General features: G+C 45.0%; 5 protein-coding genes across 5 annotated transcripts; 2 read left to right on the forward strand and 3 right to left on the reverse strand.

Annotated features, from left to right (window-relative positions):
* Nucleotides 1-869: 869 nt before the first annotated feature.
* Nucleotides 870-1,783, reverse strand: SERLADRAFT_378388 (uncharacterized protein; the record flags this gene model as incomplete). The annotated part of the gene is made up of 3 exons (XM_007313654.1): nucleotides 870-892; nucleotides 946-1,521; nucleotides 1,579-1,783. 3 exons carry the CDS (start codon nucleotides 1,781-1,783, stop codon nucleotides 870-872), a joined length of 804 nt encoding a protein of 267 aa, XP_007313716.1.
* Nucleotides 1,784-4,537: 2,754 nt separating this feature from the next.
* Nucleotides 4,538-5,038, reverse strand: SERLADRAFT_433453 (uncharacterized protein; the record flags this gene model as incomplete). Its single annotated transcript, XM_007313655.1, has 1 exon — nucleotides 4,538-5,038. One exon carries the CDS (start codon nucleotides 5,036-5,038, stop codon nucleotides 4,538-4,540), a length of 501 nt encoding a protein of 166 aa, XP_007313717.1.
* Nucleotides 5,039-6,929: 1,891 nt separating this feature from the next.
* Nucleotides 6,930-7,596, forward strand: SERLADRAFT_378389 (uncharacterized protein; the record flags this gene model as incomplete). The annotated part of the gene is made up of 2 exons (XM_007313656.1): nucleotides 6,930-6,991; nucleotides 7,046-7,596. The coding sequence occupies 2 exons, from the start codon at nucleotides 6,978-6,980 to the stop codon at nucleotides 7,215-7,217; spliced, it is 186 nt and encodes a 61-aa protein (XP_007313718.1).
* Nucleotides 7,597-8,793: 1,197 nt separating this feature from the next.
* On the reverse strand, nucleotides 8,794-9,176 carry SERLADRAFT_378390 (uncharacterized protein; the record flags this gene model as incomplete). The annotated part of the gene is made up of 1 exon (XM_007313657.1): nucleotides 8,794-9,176. A coding segment is annotated over one exon (199 nt), but the record flags the coding sequence as incomplete, so codon positions are not given.
* Nucleotides 9,177-11,479: 2,303 nt separating this feature from the next.
* On the forward strand, nucleotides 11,480-11,905 carry SERLADRAFT_378391 (uncharacterized protein; the record flags this gene model as incomplete). Its single annotated transcript, XM_007313658.1, has 2 exons — nucleotides 11,480-11,586; nucleotides 11,663-11,905. A coding segment is annotated over one exon (185 nt), but the record flags the coding sequence as incomplete, so codon positions are not given.
* Between the last annotated feature and the right edge of the window lie 8,586 nt (nucleotides 11,906-20,491).

Consider the following 20,491-nt stretch of genomic DNA (forward strand, 5'->3'; position numbering starts at 1 on the left):
CGCTCGTGACATGTGTGGGGCAGATCTGTGTACAATTATGATGGAGTCAATACTCATCCAAGTTTTTTGTAATACGCACACAACGATAGAACAAAACTTCCTCAGCATCCACTTGACGGTGGTACATGCAGATCCCGACATGAAAAAAAATTTAAAGTGCTTATGAATCATCTTGGGACTTCTTCACCTCACAGAGTCCAACCAGGTCATAAAACGAGGCTGCAAATCAATGATTTATTTGACAAGAGACTAAATCTAATAGACAGGGATGAATATGCTATAAAAAATGACAAGTAGATAGTGACAAAGGACAGTGATATAGCTATGGATGATATATTGGTAAAGATGATATAGATTATGAGGATCGGGTCATAGGTTGCTATTCAAGCACTGTTACAATTGATGTACCAGTACCTACTTACACTTCACCTTTTTCGTACTTTTACTTTTATTTTTCCAAGTCACATGACCAGTCATGTGATCATTTACTTTACTTTACATTTTCGACTTTTCATAGTCACATGACCAATCATGTGACACATCACCTGACCAGTGTCAAGGCTCACCATGGGACTGGTCACATGCTAGATATCGGACTTTAAACTTTATTTACAACTGTACAGTACCTCATGTATTTTAGTATATATATAGGAGCAATACATGGGGAGGGACTCAGCGAGTCCTCCTGTTGTCTAGCACAACAAACTTGTTGAAAGCTAAGGGGTGATCCCTTCTTTCTCTCTTCCCTTTGCTTGTCCAAGTTGTGTGCCAGAGTAACAAACTCTTGGTCGTTACAAGCACAGGTTAATGCTACACAACTTGGCACTAAAGGTGGGACTTACATTCTCTTTATCTACACGAGACAGATGTTAAGCACAGACTTGGTTTCGGACTAAAAAATCATTGGTTAGTTTACTGTTTAATGATCAATAGAAAATAGCTTACTATTGTGTCCTTCAACTCCACAGGCCCGACACTTATTCTTGCGAGGTACTGTAGGAGTGGCAATGGTGGTGTGAGTTGCAACAGTATCAGGCAAGCGAGATGGCAGTGGTGTAGACACAAGTGGAGGGCGAGTCTGAGGTGGCGGCTCAACCAACAAGACCACCAAAACTACCTCCTGGCCATATTCCAGGCAGCCTTGCCACCTTGTTTCCTTGTTCAAGTCCTTGACACCTTGAACCTGAAAGTGGTGTGTGCAATCGACAATCCGGGTGAGTGTATTATTGCTCATGAAAAGAGATGGCCCTATATTGACCAAATGGGCCTCTCCATAAACCTCCTTAGTCTTGTCCTCCCTCCAACTTTTGAATGCGGTGTGTAGAGCGAGGTCAGTTATTCCCATTTTATAGGTAGTCACTCTAGAGCGGTTGGAAGGTCTGGGAAATTTGGGGATGGGGTTGCGGTGAAAACGGTCAAAGAAAGCAGGTTGATGGAGGTCATAGCAGACTTTGGGCTGTGGTAATGAGCAGCGGTTGCAGCCTTCAGCTTTTGAAGAGTCACAGTCAATGTGGTCCATCTCTAAAGAGATGGTGTGAAAAGGGAACCAGAACCGGAATAGGAACTTAATGTTCTCACTGGCAGATTCATCGTCAAACCATGCGTGGAACACTTTTCTTCTACATTTAAAACCAGGACGCACATCTGTGTTTATGAAGTAGTCCATGCCAGTGTCCAGCTTATTTTTGAACTGTTTGTGTGTGCCTACTCTCCCTTTGTTTGTACTACACTCTAAGGCTTGCTTCAGTACTTCCATATCATCCGCTGGTGCGTCAACTACCATTGCCTGGCCACTATACTCATCTGACTCTTCTCCTGACTTGCTTTTATTGACTACAGGAGGTAGGTTGGGGAGAATTTGAGCCGATGTTGGTATTGATCCAGAAGCAATAAGTGCCAGCCGTTTGGCTGGCGTTGTCGATGATGAGAACTGTTGCTAGAAAACCACACACAAAAACAAACTAACACACAATCCTCCCAGATTCCACGGAACTTGTTTATGGGCTTTGCCTCCTAGAACAGTGGAGTGGTCTGGTTGTTCGTGGGGTGGTATGTGTGAAGATCCTTCAAAGTAAAACCCAGAGATGTATGGGTGTGGGTTTTGAGGAGGAGGGATAGTTGGAATATAGAAAGATAGGGGCTTAGTGACGAGTATAGCAGTTAACAGTAGTAGCAGTTGGAAGTGTTGTGACCACACTGGATCACAAGTAGCAGAGTAGTGAACTTGAAATTAGAGAAGAAGTCTGGAATTGAGTTCTTGTTTTTTTTTACAAGGTAAAATACAGGGGTTTATATAGTAAAAGAAAAGTAGGCTATGCACAGTATAGCTGTGCAAAAAGAATGAGAAAGAACATGAAGGAAGGAATGTATGCTGACAAATCCTGCGTAGGTAGTACAGGATAAGATTGTCAAAAAAGGAAAAGAAAGGGATAGAACAATGAATGCTTAAGTGAATGGGACAGCAATGAATATGGGCAACGCAAGGGGATGAACCTTCTCCAGCTCAAAAACTACCCACCCACACTCCAACCAGGCAAGGCGAGCGACCGATGTTTTGATAGTATATGATGGTAGATTGACGTCATAAAGATGGACCTGTTGCCCTATTTGAACCGGCCGCCGGGGCTTTGCTGATATCAACAGTGGCCCGTGGTAGTCGACAGATCGGCGACGGAAGCGGATAGGAAGTGGTGACATCAGAAATGGTGGCGGAGCAAAGAAGATGAGGAGGAGGAGGGTGGAGGTGACAAGGAGGTGAACTAAAATGGGGATCCAGAAACGACTGTCGGGTGAGAATAAAAACGAGAGTAAGGGACCCATGGTGGGGCTAGGCAAAGGAAGGGAAGTGAAGGAAACAACAAAAACGAGGGCGCAATGCAATGTGTAGCCAGTGGCGATGCAAAAATTTGCCGAAATGCCGAAATGCGGAAAGTACCGAATGGAAAAGCAAAGGTGAGCGTGACTGGATTGCCTAATAGAGGTGGTGCTGATCAGCCACAAGTTTGGAAAAGGCAATATTAATTACTATTCCACGTGGCACTGTGCCTGTGTGGCGCAAAGGCGAGTCTTTTTGAATATTTGCTTCGTTATTGACACCTGTCCATGCTACCAATCAACTTTGGTGCATGACATCCACGGACAACTTGAAATTGCAACTGTCCCCAGTTGCTTCCATAAAGGTAGGGTCATAGGGAATGAAACATGGCAACACATTAAAGGGTCATATCAGCATAAAATTCATTCAGATAAGTCATTAATCGTTATCTTCATCATCTGAGTCGTTATGCTCATAGTCAGGTTCATCTTCTGGTTCATCTAGGTTGTTATCATGGTCATCCAGTTCGTCCAAGAGGGGCATAGAGTGACGGTTGAAATAGGGAAGTAGGCAAAATGCTGCAATTCCTCTTCGTGATACTGATCCATCCATTTCTTTTAGAACATATGATCCTCCTTTAGTACATCACACAACTTCATAAGGGCCATTGTAACGAGGCTTTGCTTTACGAGCCAGCTCTTTCTCAACTTGAGTATTCCGCACTAGAACAAGCTCTCCAGGCTGGTATTCGTTCTTGAACATCCTTCGTGCATAGAGTTTCTCAAACTGCGCTTTAGATCTGAGACAAGTTTTGCGTATAGTGAGTGCAGCTTGTTGCAAATCATCCTGTCTCTTTTCTAGTTGACGAATGCGCAGAGCAATGAGGTCTTCTGTTGACATTGCAGTATGGAATCCATGAACAAGGAAAGTTGCTTCTGTCAGATCAAATGGTAGGACTGGGTTAACTCTGTGCAACGGATAAAAAGGGCTGAATCCAGTAGAACAACAAGTAGCGACCTTGTCTGCAAAGAAGGCATGATGGACCTTGGTTGGCCATAAATCGACATTCCCTTCACAGGACTTGACAAGTGCTTCTCTTATGACGAAGTGTCCATGCTCAACAACACCATTTGCCTTGGAATTGTAGGGAGAAATGTGAATATGAGGGATCTGGTAATGTTCCACAAGCTCTTCAAATGCTCCTTTGACTTCGCTTCTATTATCTGTGACAACTTCTCCTATAGCTCCATAGCGACAGATGATTTCTTCCCAGAAAAAGTGAGCAAGATTATGTGCAGATGCTTTCTTCAATGCTCTTCCTTCTGCAGCAAGTGACAGATCATCTCTTGCAGCAACAAGATATCGATATCCTCTGGCCTTGGGCATGAGCATAATGTCGACATAGACTTTGGTGAAGATTGTAGAAGGTGATGAGATGGTAAGTGGGACTTCACTTTTGCGTACACTTCAAATCTGGCATTTATGGCAGGTGCAAATATGATGCTTGACATCCTGTAACATATGGGGCCAGTAAAAGCGCTCTCTGACTATAGAGAATACACCATTGACTCCTCTGTGACCAAGCCTTTCATGTGCTTTAGTAAGGATGTGAAGTCGAAGGTCAGGATTGAAGATGACTTTGAGAGGAGGAGCAGAGTGACAATGCTTGAACATGCTGTCTCTTTTCAAGAAGAATTGAAGTGATCGCTTGGCAAAACACTTTTAAGCTTGAAGAGAGGAAAATATAGGCAGCTCCATAGTTTGAAGAAAGTGGAAGATTCGACAAAGAGTATTGTACTGAGAAGAATCACTGGTAAGGAACGAAGGGAGTGACATAGGGTGATATGGGAGAGGTCTGGCAGGATCAACAAGAAGAGCGATATCATCAAGCCAATCATCTGATTCTTGAGCATCTTCAAAGTCTTCCTCTGTTGGTTGACCATGAGATAATGCATCAGGACCACGATGACAATCAGCAGGTATGTGAATGAGCTTGAAATCAAAGAGAAGGATGCCCTGAATCCAACGATTGATAGCGGCATTAGGCTGAAGATCTGGATCATTGAGCATGCCTTTGATATACTTGGCATCCACCTCTACATGCAAGTGTTTTACTCCTGCAATGTAAAGGTGAAAATGACGAAGTGCTCTGAACAAACCATATAATTCTAGCTTGGGTTGACTGTAATTGTTAGAATATACTCTGACATACCAATACTCCATAGGACAATACCTCTGATTTGTAAGCCAGCCCAGTATGCAGCAGCTATTTTGTGTAAGACGTCCGTGGTTGCATGTCATGTTTAAGATCCTACATTGTATAACCTTGGCCATATAGCTCAATTGGTAGAGCAGCTGGCATGTACCCAGAAGGTTCCAGGTTCAATCCCTGGTCTGGTCAATATCCAATTTTATCAGTAATTTGCCTCTCTATCATTCATGGGAATAGAGCCATAGCGAGCTGGACGCTTCCTTCCATTTTCATCAAGCTGGGAGAGGATAAAACCAACAGCAATCTTGCTGGTATCAACTGAAAGAATGACTGGGTTGTGTGACGGATAATTTATAGGGTGAAGTGCTGGTGCAGAAGATACTGCATGCTTCTTGTCTGCGTTCATCCCATTGAAATTCAGCTCCTTTGCGATACAATTCTGTCAAGGGGCGTGCAAGAGCAGAGTAATTGCAGATCCAAATGCAAACTGTACCACATGGACCAAGAAAACTGCGAACATCTCGAACGTCTTTGGGAGTCTGGAGAATTGGCCATTTAAGAATCTTGTCCACCTTGGTACTGTCAGGGAGACGACCTTCTGGGCAGCATACTTGTCCGACAATCACAACTTGGGGACAACATAACTGAGTCTTCTTTCCAGAGAAAGTTCTGCCAGCATGATCAACTCTATGCATAATGCGATGAACGTCAATGGCATGTTCCCATATAAATCTACGAGTGCCAGGGTTGCCAGGAATGGTCTCTGGGTTGCCATCTGCATCTTCATAATGAGAAGTAGGTCCTTTGATTGGGAGGTCATCAACAAAGATATTGGCAATATGCGGAATTTCATCTTGCAAGATGAAAATCATGCAATTCTGGAATTCTGGAACGGAATTGGTGAATCCCATAGGCATAGAAGTAATCCTCAGAAGTCCTAGTGGCGATAGAAAAGAGGTAAGGTCACGACTGTCAGGGTGCACTTTTTGAGCATCAAATCCCCAAAAAAGATCAAACACAGTATAGCATTGAGAACCAGCAAATGGCTCCACAGAGTCGTCAAGGATAGGTGGTACTCCTGAGTCTTTGATAGTGACTGCATTAAGTGGCTGAAGATCATGGAAGATGTGAATCTTGCCATTCTTCTTCTGAACACAAAACCACTTAGAGCGATAAGACGACTGGCTAGGCTCATAAACTCCAGCTTTGATTTTGTCTCTGAGTAATTTTATGACTTCATTCTTGATTCCAGGAGGAATAGGAATGTTCTTGTATTCCCAAGGGACATGTGGGAGAACAGGTATGACATAAGGAGAGAAGTAGTCTTCTCTGAACGTTCCTCTGTCAGTTTCCTCAAAGGCAAGACTGCGCTGATTGAGTATCATGATGTGAGCGAAAAGCTTTTCCTCTTCTGGCCATAAGAATCCATCAGAGTTTAGCTTCATTTCGTCATAAAGGCGCTCCTTGGTGAGCTTTGGCGTGGGAGAGAATTGTGGGGGAAGGACAGGAAGGGGTGGGAGCGAAAGGAGTGGGTCTTTTGGAAATGACCAAGTGACACGTGCGTCTTCTGGGAATACTCCAGGAACGGGTTTGACTTTGCAATCAACACGTTTGTAAGCTCGAAAACTCGACTAATCGGGTGCTGGTACAGGTATAGGTCCACAATGTCTATCATGTAACTAGGGTTAAAACAAAAAATGTTCAAAGAAGGAAAGTGCCGTGGTAGTTTTGCGTCATCTCGGACCAAATAGGATAGGGATGAGGTCGGAAGTTTTACAAGGGGGGAAGGAAAAAGATCAGATAAGAACAAAAGGGGAACATAGATAATAGAAAAAGAAGTTGGTACAAGAGTAAAGGAAGGAAAAACCGGATAACATAGAAATCCAAGAGGCCATTTTGTACAAGTAATAGATATATAACAAGAAAGAAGAAAAAGGGAAAAGGTGGCATATGGTCCAAGAGCGCTGAATGGAGTGTTAAGTAAGAAAGGAATATAGAAACATATCACCAGCATCTACCTCAAACTTCAACTGTGGCACTAGCAAGTACCTCAGTGCTGGTGGTGAATGTGGATGCACTGGATGGATGAGTTGTCCTGTTGTGGAGGTGAATAACCTCAACACGTTCTCGTTGACAATAAGTGCAAATATGAGGGAAGACAAAACCGTAGAAGAGGGCGAGGACAAGTAACACTCCCACCACAATCTCAATGATGAGAGCTTCTTTAGTAATATAAAACCCTTCGAGCCAGGACATGTTAGGTGCTTGTGATGCTCGATGTAAGCATTTATGATGGAGTGAAGATGTGTTAGAATTGGGGTAGAATTTCTGGGCACTGGTGTGAACAATCGATAATGGCTGAGCTGATGGTGACGTGGGAAAATGATGATAGTGATGCATGGAAGTTCGAAGATAAGGAGTAATATCGGATGATATATTGATGGAAGGTTGATGCTCCACTCCTATTGTTGTGGAGAAGGATAAGTGAAGGGGCGGTGAGGATTCAATCTCCCTTTCATCCTCTTGACTATTATTGCAAATAGTATGCATGAGTGTGCGATTATGGTGCATGAGTGTGCAATTATCAGGAGAAAGTGACGAAGCAATAGTAGCATTGGTAGAGGATGGTGATGGGGGTGAGTCACTGATATTTGAGGGTAACTGTTGACGTGAATATGGGGGTGGTGATTCAGAATCAGTGGATGAGCCATCATTAATTAATCCATTTCTATCATTGTGTATCGGCTCCGAATTGGATTCTTGTATTACCTCCACCGTCACATTGACTTGACCATTCATATCACATGGTCCATTTATATCTTCATCAGTGGGAATTGGAAATGACTCTGTTTGAGGAAAGAAGCAAATATGTGCAGTTCCTGAGTGACTGATAATAGATTGTGCTCTTCCAGGTCCATGATTCTGGTCAAATCGCAAATGAGCATTGAGCAGGACATAATCTGCATAAAGGTTGTGGTTTTCATTGAAGCCATGGTGTCCTCTCATGACATAGTCTGAAGTTATTGAGAGTGAACTCATGTTGTGACGATATTGAAGGTTGTTCAGTAGACCAAAAATAGCAGACCTTTCATCTTCTCTGGTGGAGTGAATATAGTCAAAGAATGTTTCAAAGGTGCTGTCATGGGGGATAGGGATAGAGGCTTCAATAGTTTCTTCTAGACGGGTTTCCAGGTCTTCTGGTGCTCTGAGAGTACTAGAATTTTTGATTGAACCAATTGGGGAATTATCTGGAACAGGCACGGTTTCTTCTTCTGCAACAGCAGTTTCTGATTGATCGGTATTTCCATCTTGATCTCCTCCATTGAAGTCATAGTCCGTGACTAAGAAGCTGGATACTGTATTGGATACTCCAGATACTGGTTTGACATAATGAATAGGACGATGATCTGATGATACCTTGACTTCAAGAGCTGGGTTTTCGATTTTGCCATCCTTTCTGAAGATGAGATAAGTGCCATTAAGTCTCTCTTCAATGCTGACGTGGTTCCCATGCGTCCATGGTCATCCAAGAAGTAGATCGTATCCAGTATCTTTCCGAACAAAAATATTGGCATAAGTTTTGACTTCTCCACAGTATAAAGCCACATTGTTGACTAAACCATCAAGTCTACCAAATCCTCCATTGCAATCTTTGACTACAGGTCGAATACTACTATCCATGGGAAGGCGAATGAGATTTTCCCAAATAGTGCGACTGACTATATTGAGAGTAGACCCTGAATCAACAATAGCTGTAATAGTTTCGCCATTAGAGGTAACAGGGACACAAATAAGGTCGGCATGAGTGATGGCAATAAGTGATTCAGCTGTCAAGCTTTGGGGCTTGTTGTCTAGTCCAAAATTAACGCGCTTGGGTTTCATCATTTCTTGGAGATTCTGGGAAACTTCTTTTGATAGACCAATGACATTACCAATAGATAGTGGGATAGGGGTGCTGAGAATTCGATCAATGATGGCTTTGGAGTCAAGATTCTGCGAAAGTGTAGATGAAGTCTTGAGTTGTTTCTTCTGTTTATCAGCAGGGGGATTCTTCTTGGTGTTCTGGGAAGCATCTTCCATGATTACATCATCATTAGTGGGATCAAAGATAGGCTGTGCAATATCAAAGATGTGTGGCTTTGATGGGGCAGGTGCTATGGTTGGAACAGCAGGCTTCTCTTCTTCTTGTTAGTTTTGGTGATTCTGCACCTTTGTGCTACCTCTATATTTTCATTCCTTTCTCTATCTATCCCTCTACCATTCAGTACTGATTGTGCTCTCTATTATTTCGCCTTTGTGGCTGCTTTGTTTACCTTTGTTTACAAAACATCGGACAGTACTGCAGAGTCCAATGCTTCCTATTCTCTAGTTACTCACATTGGACTCTAGGTACTGTATACCTGTCATACTCTCTAATAGTACAGTTACTCACATTGGACTCTAGTTCCAGTCCCTGATTGCTCTCAGCAAGTGGCTAGACACTTCCTTCAAGCTTTGCTCTAGCCATCTTCCTGACCTCATATCTCACCATCCAAGCGTCCTACTGCTTATCCATCGTAACCATCGTCTTCTGGGACTCCTATTATCCCATCCATCACCTCAGATTACTCTGATCTCATCCTGATCTCCAACAACAACTCCTTGTTGCAAGTTACCCCCATTTTGGACGCTTTTTTGGTCTTATCTGCATCATATCTCATCCAATCCTTATCTGATCGTCCCCAAACTTCTACCATCGTCTTCTACGGCCTAAATAACCCTAGGAGACCTGTCAGAGCGGTTGGATTTGAGCTGGATCTTTCTGTGAGCCTTCATCATCATTTGATCACCTTTTGGCCCCCTACTCCATATCTCCACATCCTGTGCTCGGATCTTGGCCCTATTTGAGCCATCTAGTACCCTATACTATCGCACTCTACACCCTCAATTTGGGGGCAATCCATCCACTCCATCACCCTCTGTGAAGTTCGCATTTTTGGCACTTTCACCCCTATTGCACCCCTATTGCATATCTCCACATCCTGTGCTTCACTTCTTGCGATATTTGGGCCATCTATTGCTCTATATAAACGTTCCATATACCTCTGATTAGGGGGGAATCCATCCATCCTATCTGTCTCTGCATCATTTTCGACTTTTTGCCCTATTTTTCGCTTTTTGGCATATCTGGTGTGTGCATAAAGCTCCAATCTTCTCTGCTCTGTCCATTATCAGATAGAACAAGCCTATAGACTGTGAAGCTCGCCTGCATTGCCTCAGTTTGCTGTTGCCTAGAGCCTCTCTCAGTCTGCGGTGTTTGGGGAGCTTAAGTCACTTTGTTGACTCATATACAAGCCCTATTAACCAACACTGTCTCGAGGCGATTTCTCTGTTAATATCAGTGTGGTATTGTGAAAGGGGAACACAGGCGTAACCCTGTAGCAGCACTAGGAAGCCTTAGCACCCTCCTGGATCGCTTTTGGACGCTTTTTGGACCCTATTTGGACCTATCCTTGCGCTTTCTGACCCTCTCCATATCCTCTCTCTACCGCCTCACCATCTTATCTGCTCGCCTCCTACTGTTGCCCATCGCCTTTGCCACTGTTCTATCGCCTATAGCCGTCTCCTACATCATTTATCTTTGCTCTATCGTCTTATACAACACCCATCATGTCTGACTCTGACCCAAAGTTCCATCCCTTGTCTGGCACTAACTACCCCCAGTGGAGTGGTGAAATGCAAGCTTGGTTGATGACCAAAGGGACTGTGGAGGCTTGTCTCTGGTGCTGAAAAGTGTCCTGGGACTGACGCTGAAGCAATAGAGAAATGGGAGTTGAGAGCTGAAAAGGCTGCTGGTGCATTATACCTCAATGTCACCAAAGAGCAGCGCATCCATCTTGATGGCATCATTGATGATCCTGTCAAGATCTGGGAGAAACTGGCCATTGTGCACGTCTCTAAGAAGCCTGGGACGAGATTTAACGCCTATGACGACTTCTTCTCTATCAGAAAGAAGGAGGACGAGTCCCTGCAGTCTCTCATGACCAGGATTGATGAAGGCATGCATCAGATTCAAAATCTTCGTCCTACAGGCTTCTCATTGTCTGAATTGGACGATGAATTGACATGCATGGCCATGATTAGGGCGCTTCCTGATCAATATGCCCACTTCACTTCATCTCTACTACTTCTGGGCACCTTGGACAAGACCCAGCTCAGGGATGCTTTCCTTGCTGAAGAGGTCAATCGCCGTCGTCGTGCTCAAGTCGATTCTGCCTTGCATTCTTCGTCTACCACTGCCAATAGCACCTGCACCCATCCTAACTGCCATCATTGCAACCAATCCACCACCTCTACTCGCATTCAGTGTGATTTCTGTGGTTTACTTGGTCATACCCAGGATAAATGCCACAGATATGTTATCAGTCGCCAACAGGCGGTGGAGGGCGCTAAGAATCGCTACAAGCGTGGCAATAAGGCTCAGGCAGGCCCCAGCAACTCTGAGAATACCTCTCAGCAGCCCAAATCTTCGCCCAACAATGCCAATTCATCTACTGTGGTCACTGAATCAGCTGGAAATGCAAGTCTTCGTTCCATTCATCCCTCTGATCCTCACTGCCCTCTCCAACTTGATGCTGACGTTGATTGGAATGCAGACACAGGCGCCACTTCTCATATGACACCTCATCGTCATTGGGTGCACCACTATACCCCATATTGTGTGCCAATCAAGCTGGCTGATCACACTGTCGTCTATTCAGCTGGTGTTGGTACTGTGGTGTTTAATCCTGTGATGAATGGCAAAGTGGCTAGGGCTGTGGAATTCTCTAGAGTGCTCCATGTACCAGATCTTCGAAATAATCTCCTCTCAGTCTTGTATTTAACTCGTCAAAGTGGTTTCAATGTCACCATTTCGTCTCATTCCATGTCCTTTATGCGTGACAACACTCTCTTGTTCACTGCAACTATCAATGACAACAATGCAGCATTCCTTGATGGATCTACTGCTGCTTGTGTTGAATTGGGACATTTTACTGCGACTATACCACTTGATTTGACGCTCTGGCATCGCAGATTGGCTCATCACCATCATGCTGATGTCAAGAGACTGATACAGAGAGATCTGGTCACTGGGCTGACACTGGACTCCAAGGCTGCTCCTGATCCTGTCTGTGAACCGTGCTTGTCTGGCAAGATGCATGCCAATCCATTCCCCTCATCTGATACTCGCTCTGCTCATCCTTTGGACCTCATCCACTCTGATGTTCACCAAGTCTCTTCCCCCACATTCTCTGGTTATCGCTACTGGGTCACCTTCATTGATGATCACAGTCGATTCCGTGTTGTTGTGCCTCTCAAGGCCAAGTCAGATGTCTTTGATGCTTTCAAGAGATTCAAGGCTTATGCTGAGACTCAATTGGAGCGCAAAATCAAGGCTCTGCGTGATGACAAAGGGGGAGAGTACATGTCCAAGGAATTTGAGCAATTCACAGATGACCACGGGATTGTGAGACAGCATACCACCAGGAATCGTCCTCAGCAGAACGGTGTGGCAGAGCGAGCAAACAGACTTCTGACTGAGCGTATCACTGCCATGTTATCAGAGTCTGGATTGCCTAATAGCTTTTGGGGTGAATGTCTGTCCGCTTTGGTGCATGTCTGGAACAGGTGTCCCACTGATGCAGTGGCCCATGCCACTCCCTTTGAGCTGTGGTATGGACGCAAGCCTGACATGTCTCACCTTCGCGTTTGGGGCTGCACTGCCTATGTGCATGTACAAAAGGACAAGAGGGGCGTCTTTGGCTCTCATATGGAGAAATGTGTGTTCATTGGTTACCCTGAGGGGTACAAGGGATGGAAGTTCTACAATCCTACCACCAAGCGCACTGTTATCTCTGAGAGAGCTGATTTTGATGAGCGCTACTTCCCTGGCTTGAAGAGGTCTTCTGACAATGTCCCACCTCCAGCTCCACCTCCTACTCCACCTGCGCTATCCATGCCATTGGGCCTGATTGAGGATGTGCCTGCACCAGGTCCAGGGGGAGATATGGGCCCACCAGCTGCGCTTCAGCAGCCTCAGCCATTGCCTGACAATGGGCCTCATTTGGACCTTGATCCAGAACCTCCTGTAAATCAGCCTCCTGTACTCCCAGACCAACCTCTTCATCGCTCACCTTCTCCTGACTTGCCTATTGCACTGAGACGCCCTGCAAGGGCTAGGAGACCACCTAGACCATGGTGGCTTCAACACAGACAACCTACTCCTGCCATTGAGAGTGGTGACAGTGATTCTGAGGCAGTTGATGATGAAGTGGCACACTTTGGAGACTGCTGAGCCTAGTCATTTGCAGATGCAATGAAGCGTCCTGATGCAGATAAATGGAGAGAAGCAGCCATGGCAGAGCTTCAAGCTCATGAGCGCATGTACTTGGCAGAGCTTCAAGCTCATGAGCGCAATGGTACTTGGTCACTAGTGGAACTACCTCTTGGAGTCAAGGCTATTAGTGGCAAGTGGGTCTTTAAGATCAAGCACAACTCTGATGGCTCCATTGAGCGCTACAAGGCCAGATATGTGGCTAAAGGTTACAACCAGCGCCCTGGCTTTCACTTCCTTGAAATATTTGCACCCACTGTTTGCATCTCATCTATCTGAGTTATCCTTGCCATTGCAGCCATCCACAACCTCCATTTGCGCTCCATTGACATTTCCCATGCACCAGCCAGAGGGATTCCATCAGGGTCCTCGCAATCTTGTTTGCCAGTTGGACAAGGCCATCTATGGGACAAAGCAGGGAGGCAGAATGTGGAACCAGAAGATGCACACTGTGCTTGAAAAACTCGGATTCAAGCGTACTTATTCAGACTCTGCCATCTATGTCTTTAACAGAGCTGATGTGCGCATTATCCTGCCTGTCTTTGTTGATGACATGACACTGGCATCCACTTCTACTTCTGCACTTGACCAAGCTGTCAAGGATCTCTCCCAGCACTTCAAGCTTCGTGATCTTGGCCCTACTTCCTACCTACTTGGCATATCCATCACCAGAGACATCAGCAATTGCACTATATCCTTGTCCCAACATCAGTACACTCTGGACATTCTGGAGCGCTTTGGCATGAAGGACTGCAAACCTGGGTCCACTCCCATGGATCCTGGTTTGCGCCTTACCAAGGACATGTCTCACAAGACATCCAGTGATGCTGCTTTGATGAAAGACATTCCCTATCTTGCTGCTGTTGGTGCTCTGATGTATTTGGCCACCACCACTCGTCCTGACATTGCCTACACTGTTGGAGTCCTTGCCAGATATAACTCTAATCCTGGTCTCACTCACTGGAGTGCTGTCAAGCACTTATTCCGCTACTTGGCAAGGCACCCTTGATCACTCCCTTGTCCTTGGTCCTGATCCCAATTCCACTGAACTCTTCACCGCTTTCTCTGATGCTGATCATGGTGGTGACAAGGACTCTGGTCGTTCTACTGGTGCTTACATTGTCAAGATTGGATCTGGTGCTGTCTCTTGGAGTTCCAAGCTTCAGAACACTGTTGCTCTGTCCACCACTGAGGCAGAATATATTGCTGCTGTTGAAGCTGGCAAGGAGATCTGCTGGATGCAAAATCTGCTGAAGGAAATGGGCTATCCTATCACCTTTCCTTCCGCCCTTCACATTGACAACCAATCTGCCATCTCTGTGTCCAAGAATCCTGAACACCATGGTCAAATGAAGCACCTTGATTTACGCTGGCATTGGTTGAAAGATATTGTTGACTCTGGGCAGATTGCTCCTACCTTTGTTCCCACTGCTGAAATGCCTGCTGACTTGTTGACCAAGGCTCTTGCCAAGCCTAAAGTCAAAGTGTTCAGGAAGATGATGGGACTGATTAGAGCAGGGGGGAGCTGATGCTTGGGAGGTGCAGCATCAGGGGGGAGTGTTAGTTTTGGTGATTCTGCACCTTTGTGCTACCTCTATATTTTCATTCCTTTCTCTATCTATCCCTCTACCATTCAGTATTGATTGTGTTCTCTATTATTCCGCCTTTGTGGCTGCTTTGTTTACCTTTGTTTACAAAACATCGGACAGTACTGCAGAGTCCAATGCTTCCTATTCTCTAGTTACTCACATTGGACTCTAGGTACTGTATACCTGTCATACTCTCTAATAATAAAGTTACTCACATTGGACTCTAGTTCCAGTCCCTGATTGCTCTCAGCAAGTGGCTAGACACTTCCTTCAAGCTTTGTTCTTAATAAAAAAGGCAATATTAATTACTATTCCACGTGGCACTGTGCCTGTGTGGCGCAAAAGCAAGTCTTTTTGAATATTTGCTTCATTATTGACACCTGTCCATGCTACCAATCAACTTTGGTGCATGACAGCGTTGCAATAGGGATATTGTTTTGTTTGAACAGTCACATTGGATTTCTAGTCCAAGGATGTATTTTGCTTCTCCAAGGTCCCGCATTTTGAATATGGATTCAAATTTGGCTTTTGTGATATCCATGAACTTTCGGGATGAAGCTCCTAGGAGGAGGTCATCTACATAGACAACAACAAAGCATATTTGTGTTAAGAACACAGCTTAAAGGAAGTGTCTAGCCACTTGCTGAGAGCAATCAGGGACTGGAACTAGAGTCCAATGTGAGTAACTTTATTATTAGAGAGTATGACAGGTATACAGTACCTAGAGTCCAATGTGAGTAACTAGAGAATAGGAAGCATTGGACTCTGCAGTACTGTCCGATGTTTTGTAAACAAAGGTAAACAAAGCAGCCACAAAGGCGGAATAATAGAGAACACAATCAATACTGAATGGTAGAGGGATAGATAGAGAAAGGAATGAAAATATAGAGGTAGCACAAAGGTGCAGAATCACCAAAACTAACACTCCCCCCTGATGCTGCACCTCCCAAGCATCAGCTCCCCCCTGCTCTAATCAGTCCCATCATCTTCCTGAACACTTTGACTTTAGGCTTGGCAAGAGCCTTGGTCAACAAGTCAGCAGGCATTTCAGCAGTGGGAACAAAGGTAGGAGCAATCTGCCCAGAGTCAACAATATCTTTCAACCAATGCCAGCGTAAATCAAGGTGCTTCATTTGACCATGGTGTTCAGGATTCTTGGACACAGAGATGGCAGATTGGTTGTCAATGTGAAGGGCGGAAGGAAAGGTGATAGGATAGCCCATTTCCTTCAGCAGATTTTGCATCCAGCAGATCTCCTTGCCAGCTTCAACAGCAGCAATATATTCTGCCTCAGTGGTGGACAGAGCAACAGTGTTCTGAAGCTTGGAACTCCAAGAGACAGCACCAGATCCAATCTTGACAATGTAAGCACCAGTAGAACGACCAGAGTCCTTGTCACCACCATGATCAGCATCAGAGAAAGCGGTGAAGAGTTCAGTGGAATTGGGATCAGGACCAAGGACAAGGGAGTGATCAAGGGTGCCTTGCCAAGTAGCGGAATAAGTGCTTGACAGCACTCCAGTGAGTGAGACCAGGATTAGAGTTATATCTGGCAAGGACTCCAACAGTGTAGGCAATGTCAGGACGAGTGGTGGTGGCCAAATACATCAGAGCACCAACAGCAGCAAGATAGGGAATGTCTTTCATCAAAGCAGCATCACTGGATGTCTTGTGAGACATGTCCTTGGTAAGGCGCAAACCAGGATCCATGGGAGTGGACCCAGGTTTGCAGTCCTTCATGCCAAAGCGCTCCAGAATGTCCAGAGTGTACTGATGTTGGGACAAGGATATAGTGCAATTGCTGATGTCTCTGGTGATGGATATGCCAAGTAGGTAGGAAGTAGGGCCAAGATCACGAAGCTTGAAGTGCTGGGAGAGATCCTTGACAGCTTGGTCAAGTGCAGAAGTAGAAGTGGATGCCAGTGTCATGTCATCAACAAAGACAGGCAGGATAATGCGCACATCAGCTCTGTTAAAGACATAGATGGCAGAGTCTGAATAAGTACGCTTGAATCCGAGTTTTTCAAGCACAGTGTGCATCTTCTGGTTCCACATTCTGCCTCCCTGCTTTGTCCCATAGATGGCCTTGTCCAACTGGCAAACAAGATTGCGAGGACCCTGATGGAATCCCTCTGGCTGGTGCATGGGAAATGTCAATGGAGCGCAAATGGAGGTTGTGGATGGCTGCAATGGCAAGGATAACTCTGATAGATGAGATGCAAACAGTGGGTGCAAATATTTCAAGGAAGTGAAAGCCAGGGCGCTGGTTGTAACCTTTAGCCACATATCTGGCCTTGTAGCGCTCAATGGAGCCATCAGAGTTGTGCTTGATCTTAAAGACCCACTTGCCACTAATAGCCTTGACTCCAAGAGGTAGTTCCACTAGTGACCAAGTACCATTGCGCTCATGAGCTTGAAGCTCTGCCATGGCTGCTTCTCTCCATTTATCTGCATCAGGACGCTTCATTGCATCTGCAAATGACCTAGGCTCAGCAGAGTCTCCAAAGTGTGCCACTTCATCATCAACTGCCTCAGAATCACTGTCACCACTCTCAATGGCAGGAGTAGGTTGTCTGTGTTGAAGCCACCATGGTCTAGGTGGTCTCCTAGCCCTTGCAGGGCGTCTCAGTGCAATAGGCAAGTCAGGAGAAGGTGAGCGATGAAGAGGGTGATCCGGAAGCTCAAGAGGTTGATTCACAGGTGGTTTTGCATCAAGGTCCAAATCAGGCCCATCATCAGGCAAGTGCTGAGGTTGGTGAAGTACAGCTGGTGGGCCCATATCTCCCCCTGGACCTGGTGCAGGGACATCCTCAATCAGGCCCAATGGCATGGATAGCAAAGGTGGAGTAGGAGGTGGAGGTGGGACATTGTCAGAAGACCTTTTCAAGACAGGGAAGTAGCGCTCATCAAAATCAGCTCTCTCAGAGATAACAGTGCACTTGGTGGTAGGATTGTAGAATTTCCATCCCTTGTAACCCTCAGGGTACCCAATGAACACACACTTCTCCATATGAGAGCCAAAGACGCCCCTCTTGTCATTTTGCACATGCACATAAGCAGTACAGCCCCAAATGCGAAGGTGAGACATGTCAGGCTTTTTAGAATATACTCTGACATACCAATACTCCATAGGATAATACCTCTGATTTGTAAGCCAGCCCAGTATGCAGCAGCTATTCTGTGTAAGACGTCCGTGGTTGCATGTCATGTTTAAGATCCTACATTGTATAATCTTGGCCATATAGCTCAATTGATAGAGCAGCTGGCATGTATCCAGAAGGTTCCAGGTTCAATCCCTGGTCTGGTCATTATCCAATTTTATCATCAAGTGTACCTATGCAGTTATCGGAACCTGTGGCAATGAGGAGCTTGGCCATCAAGACTGTGGGGCAGCTGGAGGTGCAGCTAAATGATGAAGGGAAAGTGGCATTGATTGATATATTGTGCACCGATAGTGAGCTCGTCTCTACTTATCTGGACATGGTTACACAGGAGCCAAGCATTCAGATGACATTGGTGGGTAAGCTGCTGAGGCAGAACACTGCATTTCCTCCCGAGTTGTTGTAGCTATATCCATTTTTGAACTGTTTTCATACCACAGATTGGCACATCTGTATTACTGTAAAGTTGTTACAAATGTTTTGAATGAGAAACAATTTTCTGTCATTTGCATGTTTACAAATACATTACAAGCACAAATTACTGGTAACGTCTACACAGCACCCCTAGCCTGCAACTCAGCACGGTATGGCGTCCATATGTCCATGGCAATTTTGTCGCGGCGCAGATTGGCTTCAAGTTGGTTCAGTTCAGTTGGCGGCCCATCAGACAAAGAACAGGTGCTGACCAATGAAGGCATATCTTCAGAGAATTTGTGGATGTTGTCAGGATTGTGCATCCGGATGTAGTTGTGCAGCATGCACAGGGAGAATGGGATGGGAGCCTGTATGTCCATATTAAATTTGGGCAGACAGAGGAGGATCTAAAAACAACGCTTGAAGATGCCAAAAATGCACTCTATACAGTTGCGCGCTTGAGTATGTCGCAAGTTAAAGAGCTCTTATTTGCTCCTGGGCCTGTTGCATAGTCAGAATTAATATATAGAAGAGCAAAGTACTCACCTGAGCCCCACTCAACCCCACTCAGCCCAATGATAGCAAAAGCTGTGTGGAAGAAGCAAAACCAGCATCTGCCAGGTAATATTTACTGGCAGGAACACAAATGTTGTGGTGGCAAGCATCATTGTAGATAGCTGCATCAGCAGCTGAACCTTCCCAGCCAGTAAGAATATAGAGAAATTGGAGGTCAAAGCTACAACACGCCAGGCAGTTCTGGGTGACGCTGCCCTTTCAATTTTGTGAGAGATGGCATTCTGCAGTGTATGGGGCACAGGCAATCATCGGCACCAATTGCATCCAAAAAAAGGATAAAGCTTTGGGTTACTCAGGATCTTGGGAGGCACAGGGTTGTTGGCAGATGGTAGATGTACATGATTAGTGTAGATGGGTGCGGACAAAAATGCGAATAGAATTTCCTTGAAATACCTGCAAAATCATTAGAAAAAATGAGTAAAAAATAAGATACAAACAACCTACTTTGATATAGTGTTGTTGGCACGTTGATGTCCGCTATTTTACATATTTCAACTTTTGATGGTCTTGATGGTCTTGATCTGCATTGGAGCAGTTAGAGTAATTTGAGCGTGCAATTCTTAGCAAGCTTAACTCTCTTATATGTCTTGATATGTCTTAGTCCTCATTCTAACACCGTCTAAGTCTTCAAAGTCACTCAAAGAAAAATGCACCTTTCCTGATGTACAAGACAAATCTTGAAATACCTGGAAATTTGGCCTATTCAAACCCATCTGATTTTTGATGATTTTTACAGATATTTTCACTAATTTCTATATATTTCAAGGTATACATTTGCGACTTTTCACTGGGATTGCACGGTAAGATGCACTGGTACTTGAGAGAAATACATCGATTTGGTGGATGTTTCCGTTCTCGCAGGGACAATTCTACATCATTCAGGATTATTTTTATTACGTACAGGCACCCGCGTGGGTACCGGCTTGTACAACATCACTAGAAAAAGCGGTTCCAGCTACTACTAACTGTGGACATGACCCAAAGAAGTTGTGCATAGCCTGAGGAATCAGCTGCCCAAGGACATTATCTGGAGCCAGAGAAATCTCACGGAGAACTATGTTCTCATTGGGTCTACTACTAATTAAGCTGCGGCAGATGGGGCTGCGCTTTACCAAAAATAAGGCTTGTCCGATTATCAAGGCAGCGCTGGAACCAAGTTTGGATGCGGCCTCCGCAGAAGCTGTGACCGCATTTTGGCATGCTGAAGAGAGGCGGGTAAGTGATATATGCAAGGATGAACAGGAGTTACTCAACACGAAAGGCTGGAGCATATGCTGAAAGCATATATTGCATTTTAAATGCTGTTCTAACATTACATCAAACTGAGTGACAATGCCAGTTAGTCAACTTTTAGCAAAGATAAAGACAAAT

The sequence above is a fragment of the Serpula lacrymans genome, assembly GCF_000218685.1.
Source record: "Serpula lacrymans var. lacrymans S7.9 unplaced genomic scaffold SERLAscaffold_2, whole genome shotgun sequence".
NCBI lineage: Eukaryota > Fungi > Basidiomycota > Agaricomycetes > Boletales > Serpulaceae > Serpula > Serpula lacrymans.